The sequence below is a fragment of the Alosa sapidissima genome, chromosome 24 (genome assembly GCF_018492685.1).
Source record: "Alosa sapidissima isolate fAloSap1 chromosome 24, fAloSap1.pri, whole genome shotgun sequence".
In the NCBI taxonomy this organism is placed as follows: domain Eukaryota; kingdom Metazoa; phylum Chordata; class Actinopteri; order Clupeiformes; family Clupeidae; genus Alosa; species Alosa sapidissima.
The window spans coordinates 1,240,419-1,256,662 of NC_055980.1; the positions used below are offsets into that span (position 1 = coordinate 1,240,419).

Consider the following 16,244-nt stretch of genomic DNA (forward strand, 5'->3'; position numbering starts at 1 on the left):
AGATTGCCTAGTGTGAATGTATAAGTATATATACTTTTTTGATCCCGTGAGGGAAATTTGGTCTCTGCATTTAACCCAATCGGTGAATTAGTGAAACACAAACAGCACACAGTGAGGTGAAGCACACAACTAATCCCGGCGCAGTGAGCTGCCTGCTACAACGGCGGCGCTCGGGGAGCAGTGAGGGGTTAGGTGCCTTGCTCAAGAGTCCAGAGTGCTAACCAGTGGGCCACGGCTGCCCCAATGTGTGAACTATTGTGAAACGCGAGAAGGCAATGACCGTATAAGGGCTGAGGACAGGCAAGAGTGCTATTCAGGGCTACTGACCTCGATATTGCAATTTCTGAGCTCTTTTATTTGGACAGTCTTTGCCCAACATGCCAAAGTTGATATTGGTGCGGATGCATCGATCGTTTAAAGGTTGTGCTGGACGAACATTGTCACTCATGCTCAGAAAAATGACAGACGGGTCGTTCTGACTCAGGAGACGCATAGAATGCACCTGTAACAACAGCACAGAGAAAAACAATAAAAACACATTATAGAGATACACTGTTCTCACTAGAATCAACTTGAAGAGGAGGCAATGAATTGAAGACAATGCAAAAGATAGATAGATAGATAGATGGATAGATAGAGAGATAGATAAATAGATAGTAGGAGTGTAACGGTACATGTATTTGTATTGAACCAAAACGGTACGGGCGTCACGGTTCGGTGCATGAATTTACACGGAGAATACACGGTATAAAAATAAATAAAACTTGCGCGAATTAATTAATGCAATGCCAAACTACTGTTCGATACGCGAGTTCATTAGGGACACCTAATCTGTAGTCCCGCTTTAGCTCAGTGAAGCTCTGGCGCATAGGTAGCCGAGGTCCGCCACGTAGGTTACAGTTTTTTGTCAGGTCGACGGTAGAGTGAGTCAGAGATAGCAGCAGCACTAACCTAGCGTTCATGGGCTTCGGAAAAAACTTTTAAGGATCAGAAACAAACCTACAAACTTGCACTTTACAATATTTATGGAACTTGTCTAACAAATGCTGTTGATATTGAACCCAGTTACTCCATTTCCTTTATGCCACACCAATGTCTGTTCATCACTTTATTTTTGATGGCACTGAACTGAAAATGTTAATGGATTTTTTTCTGTAAATTTAACTCATTAAAACTTGTATCAAACCAGTTTTTGTCTATGCTGTCAAACGTGGATTAGTTATGTTCCCAGTTTTTATATTGGATGTCATCACTTTATAATATATCATATATCAGAATATTCTATTACTGTTAAGCCCACTATGAATATTAAAATACACACAACCATGTTTCCTGTATCATACAGCTTTTCTACTGGGAGGTTTACAACTTATTCTGAGTCAATTTACCCAAGTTTGTCACTAAACCACATAGGCCTACTTGGAATACCCCTCAGATGTCTGAATGGCACTGATCTCACTTAAATGTTTATGGAACCTTTCTGTGGACTGTGAATAATGCTGTTGATGGAACTTTTCTGTCAACTGTGAACTATATTTAACTCATTAAACTTGTATCAAACTAGTTTTGTCTATGCTGTCAAACATGGATTATGTTCCCAGTTTTGATATCGGACGTCAGGTCACTTTATATCATATATCAGAATATTCTATTACTGTTAAACCCACTATGAATATTAAAATACGCTAAATCATGTGTCCTGTATCATAGCTACATGTATGACCTTTGCAGCAAAAAAAAACGCGTGAGAATCTGTTCGGTATTCAGTGAGATATGATTAATTAAGTGCGCTGACAGCTCATCTCACCGGCCAAACAGATTACACTGAGTGGAGTGGATGACCGGTCCAAGATGGCGGCTCCAAATCTCGTCAGCGCTAGTAAGGAGTAGCGGTCGATGCGGCGTCTATGTATATTATGTCTATGATGCAAACGGTAAAGTCATGTGACTTTTAGTTAGACTAGTCCGTTTCCCTCACGGGATCAAAAGAGTATATATACTTATGAAACGAAAGGAGCAATTTATTATTATTATTTTTTAAAAGAAAGCAAAATAGTAGATTATTACTGTAAAACACTGAAAAACATTGAGGCAAACTGTAGACCCTTCCATATACAACCAAACACGGATGTTGAAAGTCTCGCCTAAGTGGATATTTAAAAATCATTATTCAATTTGCACAAAATAGGAGATGCTGTAGGCCTATTTTCAGTTTCATAGCTGATTGTCTTATTTTGTTTACAAGTTACAGATTGAGTCTGTAGATGATGTGGGGTACTTGTTTACTGTTTACATCTTACTTTGCACACTTCAGGCTGTTTCAGCTAGCTCAGGGGAGAGATTTTATCACTAGGCAGTAGGCCCTACAGCCTGAGACATTCACAATAAAAATTGCCTTCTGCATTTTTTATTTGCTCTTCCCGTACCGAACCGTGATGTCTGAACCGAGGTATGAACCGTTCCACCCCTAATAGATATAGATACTTTATTCATCCCGAGGGACATTTAACAAGCCAATTTTAAGTAAATAAGAAGCCAATAGCCTATTCATTTTTGCAGTGATTTTACAACTTTGCTTAGATTTTGGAGTTACCTGCATCTTAGTCATATATATGGGCTTGTTCATCAGAATCCATGTAGATGTCTCATAGCATGGGGGCACTGTCATAGAACCTTCATATGTAATGAAACTGGACGTTTCTGGATAAATATCCTTGATATTCAGTTCTCCAAGAAAATATGCATCATCTGTGAAATAAAAAAGAATAACAGAAAGCATGACATTTTGTTATTTCATTTTCACTGAATTTGAGTTAGCAGTCAATCAACAGTTTTCTGGAGCTAAATATTGAGTGAAGTACCAAATATTATATTTGAGAAGTCAATTCCGATGTTTTTATAGCAGCATATTGAGCATTGAGGTGATTTCTAGTGTTAGCCAGGCTTCCTTAACTTAATAACTAGAGATGTGAAAATCAATATCAAAATGTGTGGCCTGTGAAAACGTTTAGTGTTTTTGATTAAATGGCAACCATTGCTATGACAGTGACATCACAGTTTCCTTTCTACAAACAAATCAACAGCCATTTGTGAAAATGCATTCCTGATTATTGCAGCACCCCCTAAAGGCCAATGACGCCCACGGCCACCACATTGTAGACTCTGGCCACCCCAGTGGCTACCCCAAGTATATATGATATTGTTTACTGTTTTGTCAACGGCTTTTGGTACTCTTAATCATAGGTTACTTCTTGAAAAAGGCCCTTTTGGGTGTAGATGAATTTCCTACGCTACCTCAAGACTAATACTAAAGAAATGGTGTTACACAGGGCTCCATTTTGGGCCTGTCATTTTTTACATTGTACATTAATGATATTGGTGCATCAGTAGAATGTTTCAATTCTTTATGCTCATGCGCCATCTGTAGAGCAAGCAGTACCAAATCTTCAATGTGTTTTTGATTGTGTGCATAATTCCTTGAAAGATTACAAACTGGTTCCAAATTAATCAAATACTACATTTATTATTTTTACTAGGACAAGAAAGTGCGATCTTGGTGCCTATATTATTTGTTCCCTGAATGGAAGACAAATTGAGCATCTCATTACAAATATCTGGGCATTTGGTTAGACCACAAACTATCATTTAGAATACATGTGAATGAGTTCACAAAAAAGGTGAAAACTAAATTGCACAATCAGTGTTTCTCATAAACATTCTTCCAGAAGCAGTGCTGTTAGTTGCAGAAAATTGGTAAAGTAGCTAAACTGGGGGAGGGGGGGGGTCTGGGGTATCCTGGATGTCAGCTGAACTAGCTCTGCACACAACATTTGAGGTCGGGAAGTTCGGTCTGGACTTGTTCCGTTGTGGAGCAACTATGCCAAGCCAAGACGGTCTATAACGGACAGATGAGCAACAGTGCCTCGTCTCGTCTATCACGTCATCTGAGCACACTTTGGTTGATTTTGTTTGCAACAAAAACGCTGTGGCTAGAAGCTCAACAGATGGCTTCTAAGACCCTGTTTAAACATAGGAGAAATGAAAACGGAGGTTTTATCACTGAAAACGTTTATTTCTGAGAACTCCGGCCAAAGTGGATATGTGGGAACACTCCGGTTTCACTTTCATCAAGAGAAAACACAGTTTTTGCATTGTGAGATGTTGTTCCCTCGTTTGTTGGAAATCTCTCATCTCTCTTGATCACTTGTTTGCTTGAGGGGTTTGTGACACCCTTCCCCAGCTGTTTTTAGCATAGGTGTGAACGGAATTATTTTTTTAAACGAAGGAGGGGAAATATCCATTTTTCTGAACAGCTTACACTGCTAATTGTGGCCTACCCTGCTATTTGTGGTCTTAGATTTCGCTGTTGTACAAGATATTTACAGCGGAATAACTAAAAAAAAAACACCAGAAAACAATGTTAAGGCATTTGTGGAGAAGAGGGATGGTTCGGTGTTCTTCCTACAACTCACTGTAAGCTATTTCGTTGCTCTGATTGGTTAGGTCTATTCAGTTGTGTGCAGAGGCATTTTCCCCACTGTATCGGTTGAAACACGCCCCATAATCACGTCCCAATGGAGCAGTATCTCATTAGACTCAAATTCTGACAAGAATTGAGTATGACGACGTCAGGCTACGTCTGGGGGCATTTTCCCTCCGGAGAACATTTTGAAAAATAACCCCTTAAAGGAGAATTCCGGTGTGATGTTGACCTAAAGTGTGTTGAAACATGATACAGAGTGTGAACGTATGTCTCATAGCTCATCTTGGCTTGTCCCCTGCACTCAGAAATCTGGCGCTAGTTAGCCGATGCTACCAACAGTTTTTCGATTGGGGTGCCTCGGGCATCGGCCTAGCCATGCAAATAAATCACTGTTTTACACCATTTACGAGGCTCAAAGTAGCTCCATACTTCATTGGTAGACTTCCGAGAAAGTACCTTCATGAAGTTTACCGTTCACCGCCATCTTGAATTTAGTCACAATAAGTCGAGCGATGAGTACGACACGGACCCGGACATGAGGATATGAAGCATTCCTCTGTACAGTAAGCTGTTCTCGAGTAATCAAGTTTTGAAATTGCAGCAAATTTTTACATGGTATCCAACTTTGGGCTGAAATTTTAATGTAGGCCTAATAGCAACCCAAAATAAAGAACTATTATTTCATATTAAATTTAAGCAATAAGCCCCGAGAGGCCGTAGGTTACATTGATACTACAACAGCTAAGGGGCGTTGTTAGGCACGACGTGTTAGCGCCTTTAGCTGTTGTAGAATCAGTGTAACCTACGGCCTCTTGGGGCTTATTGATTAAATTTAATATGGAAACCAAGTTCTTTATTTTGGGTGGCTTATTTAGTAGCTTATTGGTTAAGCCGTCTTTCCTGCTCTGTGTCACTGTCTTTGTGGCGCTGTCGCCCATGGCAACCGATAGTGTATCCCACCAACATGGCCGACGGGCTCAGAAACCTTCCAAATCGTGACGTGACTGCAAGCTACCATGACGTATCTCCTCATTCTCAACACTTTTTGGTCTAATCTGGGTTAGACCAAAGATACATAGGAGCAAGACTACCAATACATAGAAGGTAAATGCTATGATCAAAATAGATAGGTGATTATATTAACCAAACATAGTCATAATAATAACTTCATCATATTATTTTCATAGAATTTGGATTTGGATTGGAAACAGAAACGGGATATGAACTTGGATGTGAACGAGATCATAGATATATATACTGACTAGATGTCGCCTTGACTACTGCTGTTCATTGGAACGAATGAGTCAATCGAGACGCCATCTTGCCATGGTGATCCACTCCTCTATAATGCATTAGCGTCAATCTAGGCAAAGATCTAACGAAGATAAAATCACCATAAATCGTCAAAATCTCAAGCAACTGTCTAGTTTTTTGGGTTGTTCCAACTGACAGGCATGTGTTTATGGTCGAGTCTAGAGAAAACTAAGCTTTTGACGATAATAAAGATACATTTTACCCGTCTAGCCCCATAGACTCCCATTCATTCTGCACTAGCTATTGGCGGCCCCTAGAGGAACAATGAGTGAACTGCAACCGGGTTCGATACAATGAAAGTATACAGGATCTCCGTAGACAGGCTCTGGTTGAGGCCACATACCTCTCGTCTCGTTGACTCATGTAAGTTGTAATCTCACCAGAAGTTGCTGTAGATCTGTAGAACATTTACTTCCGTGCTTTAACATGGTCTGCTACTACATAGGCCAGTCGTTACTTTTAAAATCATGGGTCAATGCTTTGGGGCGAACGAGATGTAGCTTAATTCACAAATGAAAAAGTCATGAGAAAGGTGATTTTCTGACGTTTCAACAATGAAACCGAGTTTGCCATCATTGTGAGAAGTTCCCAAATTTGTCGCTAATCGCTAAAAAGGTTTTCTATCGCTGGGGATGGCCAAGCGTCGCTAAATAGGTAACACTGACAATACGGGAGAACTAGTTTAGAGCTTCAGATCCCCGCTCCAAGATGGCGGCGGTGTTGACGCATGCTGAGAAGCAGAAGGCGACATTTAGTCAGTATATATATCTATGGAACGAGATGTGCAGATGTGCTAAGGCTGTGCTAGCGACACATTATGCTTTGGTTGTGCTAGCGACATGTTACAGCTACGGAATTATTGAGCTACATTAGTGCCTCTTTTATGAGTGCGCAGTAGAAATGTAAACAGTAGCGCCACTTCACAATCCGTTAGGCTAACAAGCTTCAGGTGTTTAGCGGCAGTTGTTACTAACAAGCAGGGAGATAATGAAAATAGTTCTACTCAAACTACTTGTGTACGTAGGCTATGGAAGATTGGTCAAATCTAGCAAGTAGGAAAGTTTATGTGGCTGACGTGAAAGTAAGACATTCGAAAGGCCAACGAAAGTTAAGGTTGCTTTTGATATATATAAGTACAAAGACGCAAAACTGGTAACCTGACTCGGCCAGATGGATTGCTTTGTATTTGCTCCGCATATCCATCTGGGAACTTTCCGTTGGAGAACGTTTGGGAAGGGGCGAAAATATTGGTTAGCTCATTGGATAAACCATCTGTCTCTCACCACCTATGTTGGTGATAGATGGGTTCAAATCAACTAATCAGATCAATGAAGCGTTCTTCTGATGCCATATTTTAACATACAAGTTAGGTAAGTAGCTAACGTTAACGTTTTTAAACGTACCATTTACCGAGGCACCATTGAGAGCATCCTCTCCAGCTGTATCGCTGTGTGGGGCGGAAGCTGCACTGAATACAACAGGAAAGCCCTGCAGCGCATAGTGAACACAGCTGGAAGGATTATTGGTGCTTCACTCCCCTCCCTGAAGGACAATTACCTCCCACCTCACCCGCAAGGCGACCACAATTGTGAGTGATGCAAGTCACCCCGCTCACAATTTGTTTGATCTACTGCCCTCTGGGAAGAGGTACAGAAGCCTGCGCTCCCGCACCACCAGACTCACCAACAGCTTCATACACCAGGCTGTTAGGATGCTGAACTCTCTCCCCCCTCAGCTACATAACATCCTGGACTTTGGACCCACAATGGCTGCCTTGCACTACTCCACTTGTACACTTGCACACTTTGCAACTTGTTGTTGTCCTGAAAACACTTCTAAACACACTTCTGCTGCTCTTACATAACTTGCACCACTATGCCACTTGCATACTTAGGTCAAACAGAACTACCTCAGCCATTTATTGGCCTGACTTTTGCACTATTATATTGACTGTCTACTGTATGCACAATTGCACAATTGCAAAATTTTGCTGCTCTTATTTCTTCATTGTATGTGCCTTCTTATTTTTACTTTTTATATTGTTTACTTGAATGTTATGTTTGTCTGTGGACCTAATTGGTAAAATATGTCTTGTCTCCACCGTGGGATAGTGGGAAACGTAATTTCGATCTCTTTGTATGTCTTGACATGTGAAGAAATTGACAATAAAGCAGACTTTGATTTGTATGTGACATGAACCTTATCAACGACAATCCCCACCAAGTTTTCATGGTAGGCTACACTTCTGAAGAAAGCATATTCCTTCTTGTTAAGTAACTAAGATTCAGGGCTACCAAACACTAACTAGAATTGGCGAGGATGTTGGAGGATGTCTGTGTCCTTCATTCCTCCCGAGGCTACAAAACTGGTGCTCTGAATAGCGATTCTGTTGTCCTTGAAAGTTCCTCTTATTGACGCATTTAACCTCAATTTGGATTAACACCTGCTTTTACAAGGCGGAAATATTTCACCGCAAAACAGACGTGCGCTTTCATGGGCAGTTTTCATACATACAGGGGAATACCTAATTAGGTGCATTTTACACTTTTCCTTCCATCGTTTTACACGAAACTCCCACTCTCCCATGACACGCGTATGAATACATATGCATAACACGGAAAAGCGCAAATTGCCATTTTCAGCTCCCGTGAGAGGCAGTCTGCGCTTTTTACCCCAGTGCGGCCTGTTTGTACATACCTTGCCGGGTTTTTACACACACGTTGCAAAACAAATATGCCTGAAGTGGGCGCAAAAGTGTTATGAGAAACAGTACATATGAGAGTACATATGGCCCTGAGTGTCCTATGTGAAAAAATGAGCCCTAAATGAGCCCTATAAGTTTTCATTTTTTAAAGTGTTCACCCGCTTGCCACTATATTGATAATGATTTAGCCTTACTCCAGAGCTGGCAAATTAACATACCAGAGCTGACTTTCTTTTATTTAGAAAAAAAAAATAGTCTTTGAAGATAATGAAAGGTTCTGAGGTACTTACTTTTATATGTAATTCTTGTGATGGTGTCTCTGTTCAGCATGCGGTTCAAAAATGAATTAGAAGTTTCAGCAATCTGGAATGAAAGAAAAAAAACAGTTGTGTATGTCTGATCTATTAATAGACTATGTTAATATAATTTTATACCCTGAAGACAAGAAATACTCTTTTTTACGTTCACTTGGAACAAAACTAAAGGTAACTTTAGGGTTGTATAAAGTTGTTGTTAGGCTTATATGGGCTGTATAAGCTAGGCTGTTGTTAGGCATGAATGTTGTAATACTACTATTATGTAGGCTACTTTTTTACCTGACCAATGCACAAACCTTAAAACATGAAACGGACAAATATTAACAATGCTTTGAAGGTGTCTCCTACTCCATCCCCTACTTTTGTGTATGTAAATGAGTGTGTGCATAGTGTGTGTTTGTTTTTGTGTATATGTGTGCTTCTGTGTGGGTTCGCTTGTCAGTCTGTGTGTGTGTGTGTGTGTGTGTGTGTGTGGGGGGGGGGGGGGGGGGGGGGTAATGGTGTGTGAGTGTGCGCGTGTGCCTGCATGTGTGTGTGTTTTTATGTATTTGTGTGTGCAGTGTTTCCCCTACAATGTATTCATCAGCGGCGCAGTGCCACTCCTGGAATTCAAGCGCCACTGTTCAAGCTGCCGTTCGTTCAGGTTTGAGGTCAACAAATAATAGTAGGCTAACGTTGAAGGCGCAGTCAGGGATTCCACAGGAGATCATGCTTGTTTGTGTTTATGTTTAAGTTTATTAGCAGACGCAATTTTGTGCAAAAAAACGTAGCCTACATTATGTTAACCAAGGAACCAAGTTAAACACGCCAGCGAGGTAGCTTGCCCCTACCTTCAGTAGCCTATTCCCAGATAAATTCCATATTGTTTCATTTTTGTTTGTGATACAGGCAATGCTTTCAAGCCCTGTGTTGCTAAAATACCTAGGCTGTGAAACTAAGGTCTAGCTAGTGGTGGGTTTAATTAAATTTGAGTAATAGGATACGCAACCATTTACCGGTACATCTGAAGAATAGTTTGTAATTCCTGTAGAGCTCACCAAAATTATAGAAATGATACAAGACACTTATCTCCTATAATCCAAGATAGATTTTCTTCGAGTTTTCGAACATTTATTTTACCAAATGACATGGAAAACATAATTCATTTCATCCACATATTCTTATGCACCATGCACAACAACGCTGCTAAGTTAGCTTAAAACCATAGCTTAAAACCGTGAGAATCAAGCAAGCCCCACGGGCCGTCACGGCCTTAAAGTGACAGGCACTCAATTTGACTTGCATAGCTCCAATATAGTGTAATGACATGAAAGAGAAGTCTATATAGTTTATACAGTGCTGTGCAAAAGTTAAGACACCCATGCTGAAATTGACTAAAGGGAGGAATAAAAAACATATTTTGCCTTTTGTCTTAATGCCTTAATTAAAAAAAAATAGGACATCAATTATTTTTTAATGTATCATGTATTGTAAATAATTCTGAATAGTAATAGTTTGTACAGTGGCTTAGCCTACAGTGTACAGTGGCTAATTACTAATAATGTAAATAAAAAAGGTGAAAGAAAAACATGAATAATCCTGTTCAAGTACTGCAATAATCATGCTTTGTAAATGCTTGTGTTGATGGTTATGTCATAATTTGTAACACTCAATCTGTCCATTTCTTTCAACATTTTCTTTTTTTTTGGGGGGGGGGGGGGGTTCCTACGATCAACAGCACCGCTGCTGGAAAAATTTCTAGGGGAAACACTGGTGTGTCACTGAATTTGTTGGTATTTGTGGGTACCCGCATCAAGAGCATTTGGTTGCTGATCTGATCATAAACTGCCACAGCAACAAAGAGGAATGACTGAAGAATTTGCTGGAACTTCTTGGTATTTCTCAAGATTGTGTTGGTATTGTCGTGTGTCGCGCAAAAATGTGGACCTGTCGTACCATGTGTTCTGTACAAGTCTACAGTTCTATGCACCGCACAGAGCAAGGGTATGCTTCTCCATCTGTCGATTTATGTTATAGCTACACACCAGAGCCTAACATAATGCTGCTCCACGCCAATGGTTTCACGTTGCAGATTATCCAGGTAATTCAAAATGCTCTAAATTCTAACATGGCTCGCCACGCCAAGCGTCACAAGATTTGTATCCGATGGAGGCCAGTCTTCAGAAGCTCACTCAATCCGTAATCTGTGTTGGCATCGGGGGAACTAACATTTACTTGTTTGCCCATTCACATTCTCATAAGCTGACACTAGCAATTGTTGGATATTTAGGCTACTCTTATGAACTGATACAAAGCAACTAGTGTTTCCATGTTCAGGCCATACATTTAAACGGTGGCGCTGCTATGACAGACACCATGCGAAAAGCTACCCAGCTCCATCAGCCTCCACGGCTGCAGGTGCTAAGGCCGCAGCCTACACAAAAATGCGCACGCAGCGTTTTCAGCCCTCAGTCCAGGGTCGCGGCAGTTCAAAGTCAGTTGCGGTAGCGACCGCGTCGCTACTCCTGCCTTCACCTCTTTCCTTTCCCCTTCCATCACCCCCAGCCGGGACACAGTCTCAGGCAGCCCCCCTCCAGACGGTCTTCGTATATGCTCCCTCTGCTGCTCCTTCCCTCCTCCCCCTCTTTCCTACCTCCTGTCCGTGTCATCAGGTCTGCAGCACCCAGCGGTGCTACAAAACAGCGCTCTGTTCCATCTGACTACCCATACAAAGGCCACAGCAACTCCATCCAGGTCTCAGAAGGCTCCGGTAGCGACCGCGTCGCTACTCCCTCCTCCCCCCTCTTCTCTTCCTCCATCTAACCCCCCCAGCCAGGACTTCCCTCCCAACTGCTCCCTCTCTTTCCTCCCCAAACCTCTACCTATTCCATGCCAGGAGCCACGCTGGACTTCCCCGCAGCCATCAGCTTAGGCACCCATCAGTGCCATGGAACAACATTTATTCCATCTGTCTAGTCATGTATTTCATGCCTATCAATGCCTTATCTGCCTATCATGTATACTGTTGTATGTTATATGACCCACGCAACAACAGCTCCCCTGAGCCCCAAGATCCATGCAGCAACAGCTCCGCTGAGCCACGGGACCATTGCAACAACGTCTCCGCTGAGCCCCAAGACCCTCGCAGCAACAGCTCTGCTGAGCCCCGAGACCCTCGCAGCAACAGCTCCACTGAGCTGAGAAATGCTGCAACAGCTCCACTAAGCCCTGACACCTATCGTTCTCATGGCTCGTGCAACGCATGAATGGCTGCCACTGTGCCAAGCAAGCGCAACGCAGATGCCACTCCCATGTGCTTGTGTGTCCCACTTGATCACGGTGCTCCGTAAATCATAGCTATATTTCGCTGAGCCCAGCAGCAAGCACAACACAATCTCGGCCACTGCTCAAAACGTCCACCCATGCTTGCACAAATCTGTAGGCATTTATCTTAGCAACAGGGTCTGTTCCAGGCTCACTTTGGCCATTGAGATGTAGTGAGGAAATGTGGCAGAGTGAGGTTAATCCAGCGTAGATCTGTATCCACGTGTCCCTATCTACAAGCGATGGATCATAGTAGCCTAAAGGTACTTATCAAACAGAGCATATTGACCAATCAGTAACGTTGACTGAATTACGCTTAATTGAGCCTCTCCACTCTTCTTAATCACCTTCCTGTCATTTTATTCCAGTGTCTAGAACAGTGGTCACCAACCTTTTTGAGCCCAAGATCCCTGACCTCGCCCTGAACAAAGACATGAAGACTATGAACAAAGACTATCTACCGTGAAGCATCAAAAGAGAATCAAAGCTAAAATACTTCCAATTTAAGGCCAATTTAGGCAAATGTATCAGGTCAAAAATAGCCTATCACATCCTCCACCCCCTTATAGGCTACAGGCATCAATGAGATAACACTTATAGTCTTTATTTATGATTTTCTAATTGGAGTAGGCCTAAGTGTTTGTGACAACACGTCATGATAAATTTGATAATGTTTGATCGCTGTTTTGGTATGAAGCATCTTTCACGTAATGAATGCGCACTCTAGGAAGTGAAAGTAACCGTAAGTAATGTGGCCAAGGTCTACAATGTGCTCTGTGTCTGTAGCTGTCTGTGCACGTACGTAATCGATTGCATTCTTCAAATGGAGAACAAATTCCTGACAGTTCCTGATCGCTAAACATTCATTTTCTTTTTCTGTCAGTTAGCAGTTGATGTAGAAGCACCTAGCATAATTTGACTTCAGCGGTGACAAGTCCTGTTGCGAGAGAGAGAGAGAGAGAGAGAGAGAGAGAGAGAGAGAGAGCGTACCTGCAAAGTGGTGCTGTGCGCGTGTGTGTGTCTGCATGTTCGGTTCAAGTCAGATGTTGGTCCTTCCGGTCCCGCATTCACGCCGCTCGATTATTAGATTAAGGTTATCAGACAGCGCTGTAAAATATGTGCAGGAATTTCTCGCATTATGATGGCTAGAGTTGCGGGTTTTGAATAAATCATGCGCTACACCCGCAATCCCATGCTGATTTTTAGGCCCTGTAAACGTTGGCGACCATGCAGGAATTTGGTGACTGTTTTTATTTTTCCTGTTATTCTCGGGATCTACTGGGCAAGTCCTAAAGATCTACAGGTCGATCGCGATCGACAGGTTGGCGACCACTGGTCTAGAACATACTTACAGTGGGCAGTGCTTCGATTTGGCCAGCTTCACTCGCGGTCCGCGCGTGGGATCACGCGGTATCACGCGACTTTAATTTGTATTTTTCCAGTGAGACGCTGCAACAACCCAAACAACCGGTAGATGGCTCAAGTGAGCAGGGTGTCTCGTAAAAAGAAATGGAGCCTGGAAAACCCTACACAGACTTCACTACAGACTTTAGCAGACTGGTTTAGAAATAATGTAATAGCCAGAAATATGCCTGCTCTGCCCTAATAAAGAAATATTTGGTTAACTGGGAGTGAATCCCGTTAGCAGCCGTAGAGACGCAGGACAAATTAAACATTCTGGTTTTCTCCGAGTGCAACGATGATAGACAGACATCATTTGGACAAAATATAGAGTATTAACCTCCGTTGCTCAGCCAAATGCCTTCCTGTTACGTCCTGTTATCACGGAGTTACAGGCGATAAACGATTTTTGATGGTCACAAGTTTACTTCATTAGGGACTGTTCGTTATTTATTTAAGGGGCTACCGGAGGAGTTTTGGGAGCATTAGTCCAAAAAGACGTGACCCTCCCTCGCCAGCAATAAATTTTTCTATGACCCTCCAAAGTGATTATGAAAAAATCACTGTCAACTTTTTCCGGGTTTATCGCCTACTGTATTTTAACGTTTTCACATATTTGGCCATAAGCCGTTTATCATAGGCTATCACGAAACCAAACTACAAAGGCGAACACTTTAACAGGGGGAATTAATTGGGCATGAATCATGCTGAACGCTATTTCGCTACCTTAGAATAATAAGGTTCTATCTGCGTTTTGAGTAGGTACAACCGGGACGATTGAAACGGGGACAAATGAAACATTCCGGTTTTCTCCGAGTGCAACGATGATAGACAGTTTGGACAAAACATGGAGCATATTAACCTCCGTTGCTCAGCCAAATGCCTTCCTGTTACGTCCTGGTATCACGGAGTTACAAGCGATAAACGATTTTTGATGGTCAAGTTTAGGCCTACTTCATTAGCGGTTTATTTTTTTGGATTATTAAAGAGTGTTTTTCATTTAAAGGTTTGACTTCGTGCTTATTCAGTAGAGCATTTAGTGCTCTCCCCAATCCCAGACGTTCACAGTGCATGTTTGTTTGTAATGGATGCAACCGCGAGATAGGCTATGCCAAGAACCAAGACATATAGCCCAGCAGCAAACTAGGGACTGGTCGTTATTTATTGAAGGGGCCACCGGAGGAATTTTGAGTGCTTCAGTTGGAAGTTGCATGACCCTCTCTTGTCTGCTAGAAATTGTTCAATGACCCTCCGACAGAATTGTTAAAAAAGACATGACCCTCCCCTGCCAATTGTCTTCCGCCCGCGCCACAGCCACACACTTTGTGATAACGTTCTTAAATCAATCTTTCCCGTGAGCTTGCATGCTACCAGTCCTTCCTTTTCAAATGTGTTGCGCCTGTTTGCACAATTTCACAAATAATCATATGTGATTAATAGTATGACAAAAAAAATCCCTGTGCACGGGGACCGAAACAATGCATGCCAACTTTTTCCGTGTTTATCACGTATTTTAACTTTCCCCGCTGTCTTGCCGTTTTAATGTTTTCCCGTAGAATATCCCATATTTTAATACTCTCATAACAGCCCTGCCATCGGGCCTGTCTCTGTGTTGCCCTGTTGCTACCCCTTGCCCTTCCAACGAAACAGATGTCTTCAAATCATCGTTTTCCTTGCTTGAAGGCGAACTTAGAGTGATGTTAACCTATTTAAGTTTAACGGCGCGATTGTCGTGAGAGCACGATTCATTGGCGCTTGCATGTTCGGCCTTATGTCTACGTGCGCACCTGAGGCTACTCAGCTGCAAGAGAAATAATTTCCCCTGTTTGTATGTTCACTGCAGGTTGGCCTACCATAACTTACCAACTCTGCACTGTAGACTGGCTATTTATATTTTTCTGTGAAATAAGCAAATGTATTTGTTCAACTTTATGAAGCAGAATTACGCATAGGGTACTTGGAACATAATACATTTGACAAAGGACAGATGAATGTTGCTAGTGACAAAATATTAACTTTCAGTGTTTTACGATGTCTTTGTCATGGGGAAGTGTTTTTCCCCATGCATTTATTCTAGGTTACTGTCAGTGACTGCCGTGAGAGAAGCGGATTCTGTGTTTCGTTCATGTCAATGACTGACGCGAGAGAAGCGGGGTCTGTGTTGTGTTGTGTTGCGTTGCGTTAATTTATTTTCATTGGGCATACCGTGTCGTGTCGTCCACAGCTCTTCAGTTCTGACAAAGCCAAAATTACTCCTTTTGAAACAATGAGTGCAGGAAGCGCGTTTGTATGGTTATATTGCTTGACGGGGGGTCCCAAGCAGCTTTCAGCCATAAGGCTACTTTGAGAACATTTCAATTCACCCGACACTAATATTGAAAATGTTGAAAACTATTTCGGCATAGCCTATAAAGCAGTTTAATTAAATGGAATGTTAGTTGTAAACAAACGAGCTACTTGGTGAGGCTTGGCCTCACAGATGCGCTCGTGCCTTAGATGGCAGGAAAAATCTTCACGATAGGCCTATTAACTAACCACCCGATTCACGTTGGCTGGGGGGAAGGGGGGCCATCAGACAATTGTGCCCAGTTAATCCGGCCCTTCCCCCAAAAAATCACACCTTCCCACCTCTGACAGCTTAAAAGAAGTCAAGATGACTCCTTACTCACAGACCTATTCACAAACCTGCGGTTTTGAAATCCTATGCAGCTACAGGAGCTTC

General features: G+C 42.2%; 1 protein-coding gene across 1 annotated transcript in view; it reads right to left on the reverse strand.

Moving 5' to 3' along the window:
* Positions 1-16,244, reverse strand: part of ca10a (carbonic anhydrase Xa) — a 160,095-nt gene that overhangs the window by 3,383 nt on the left and 140,468 nt on the right. The window contains exons 6-8 of the mRNA XM_042082783.1: positions 8,792-8,864; positions 2,594-2,748; positions 328-502 (exon numbers count right to left, since the gene is read on the reverse strand). Of these exons, the coding sequence (XP_041938717.1) occupies positions 328-502; positions 2,594-2,748; positions 8,792-8,864 (403 nt within the window). The remainder of the gene's footprint in view (positions 1-327; positions 503-2,593; positions 2,749-8,791; positions 8,865-16,244) is intronic.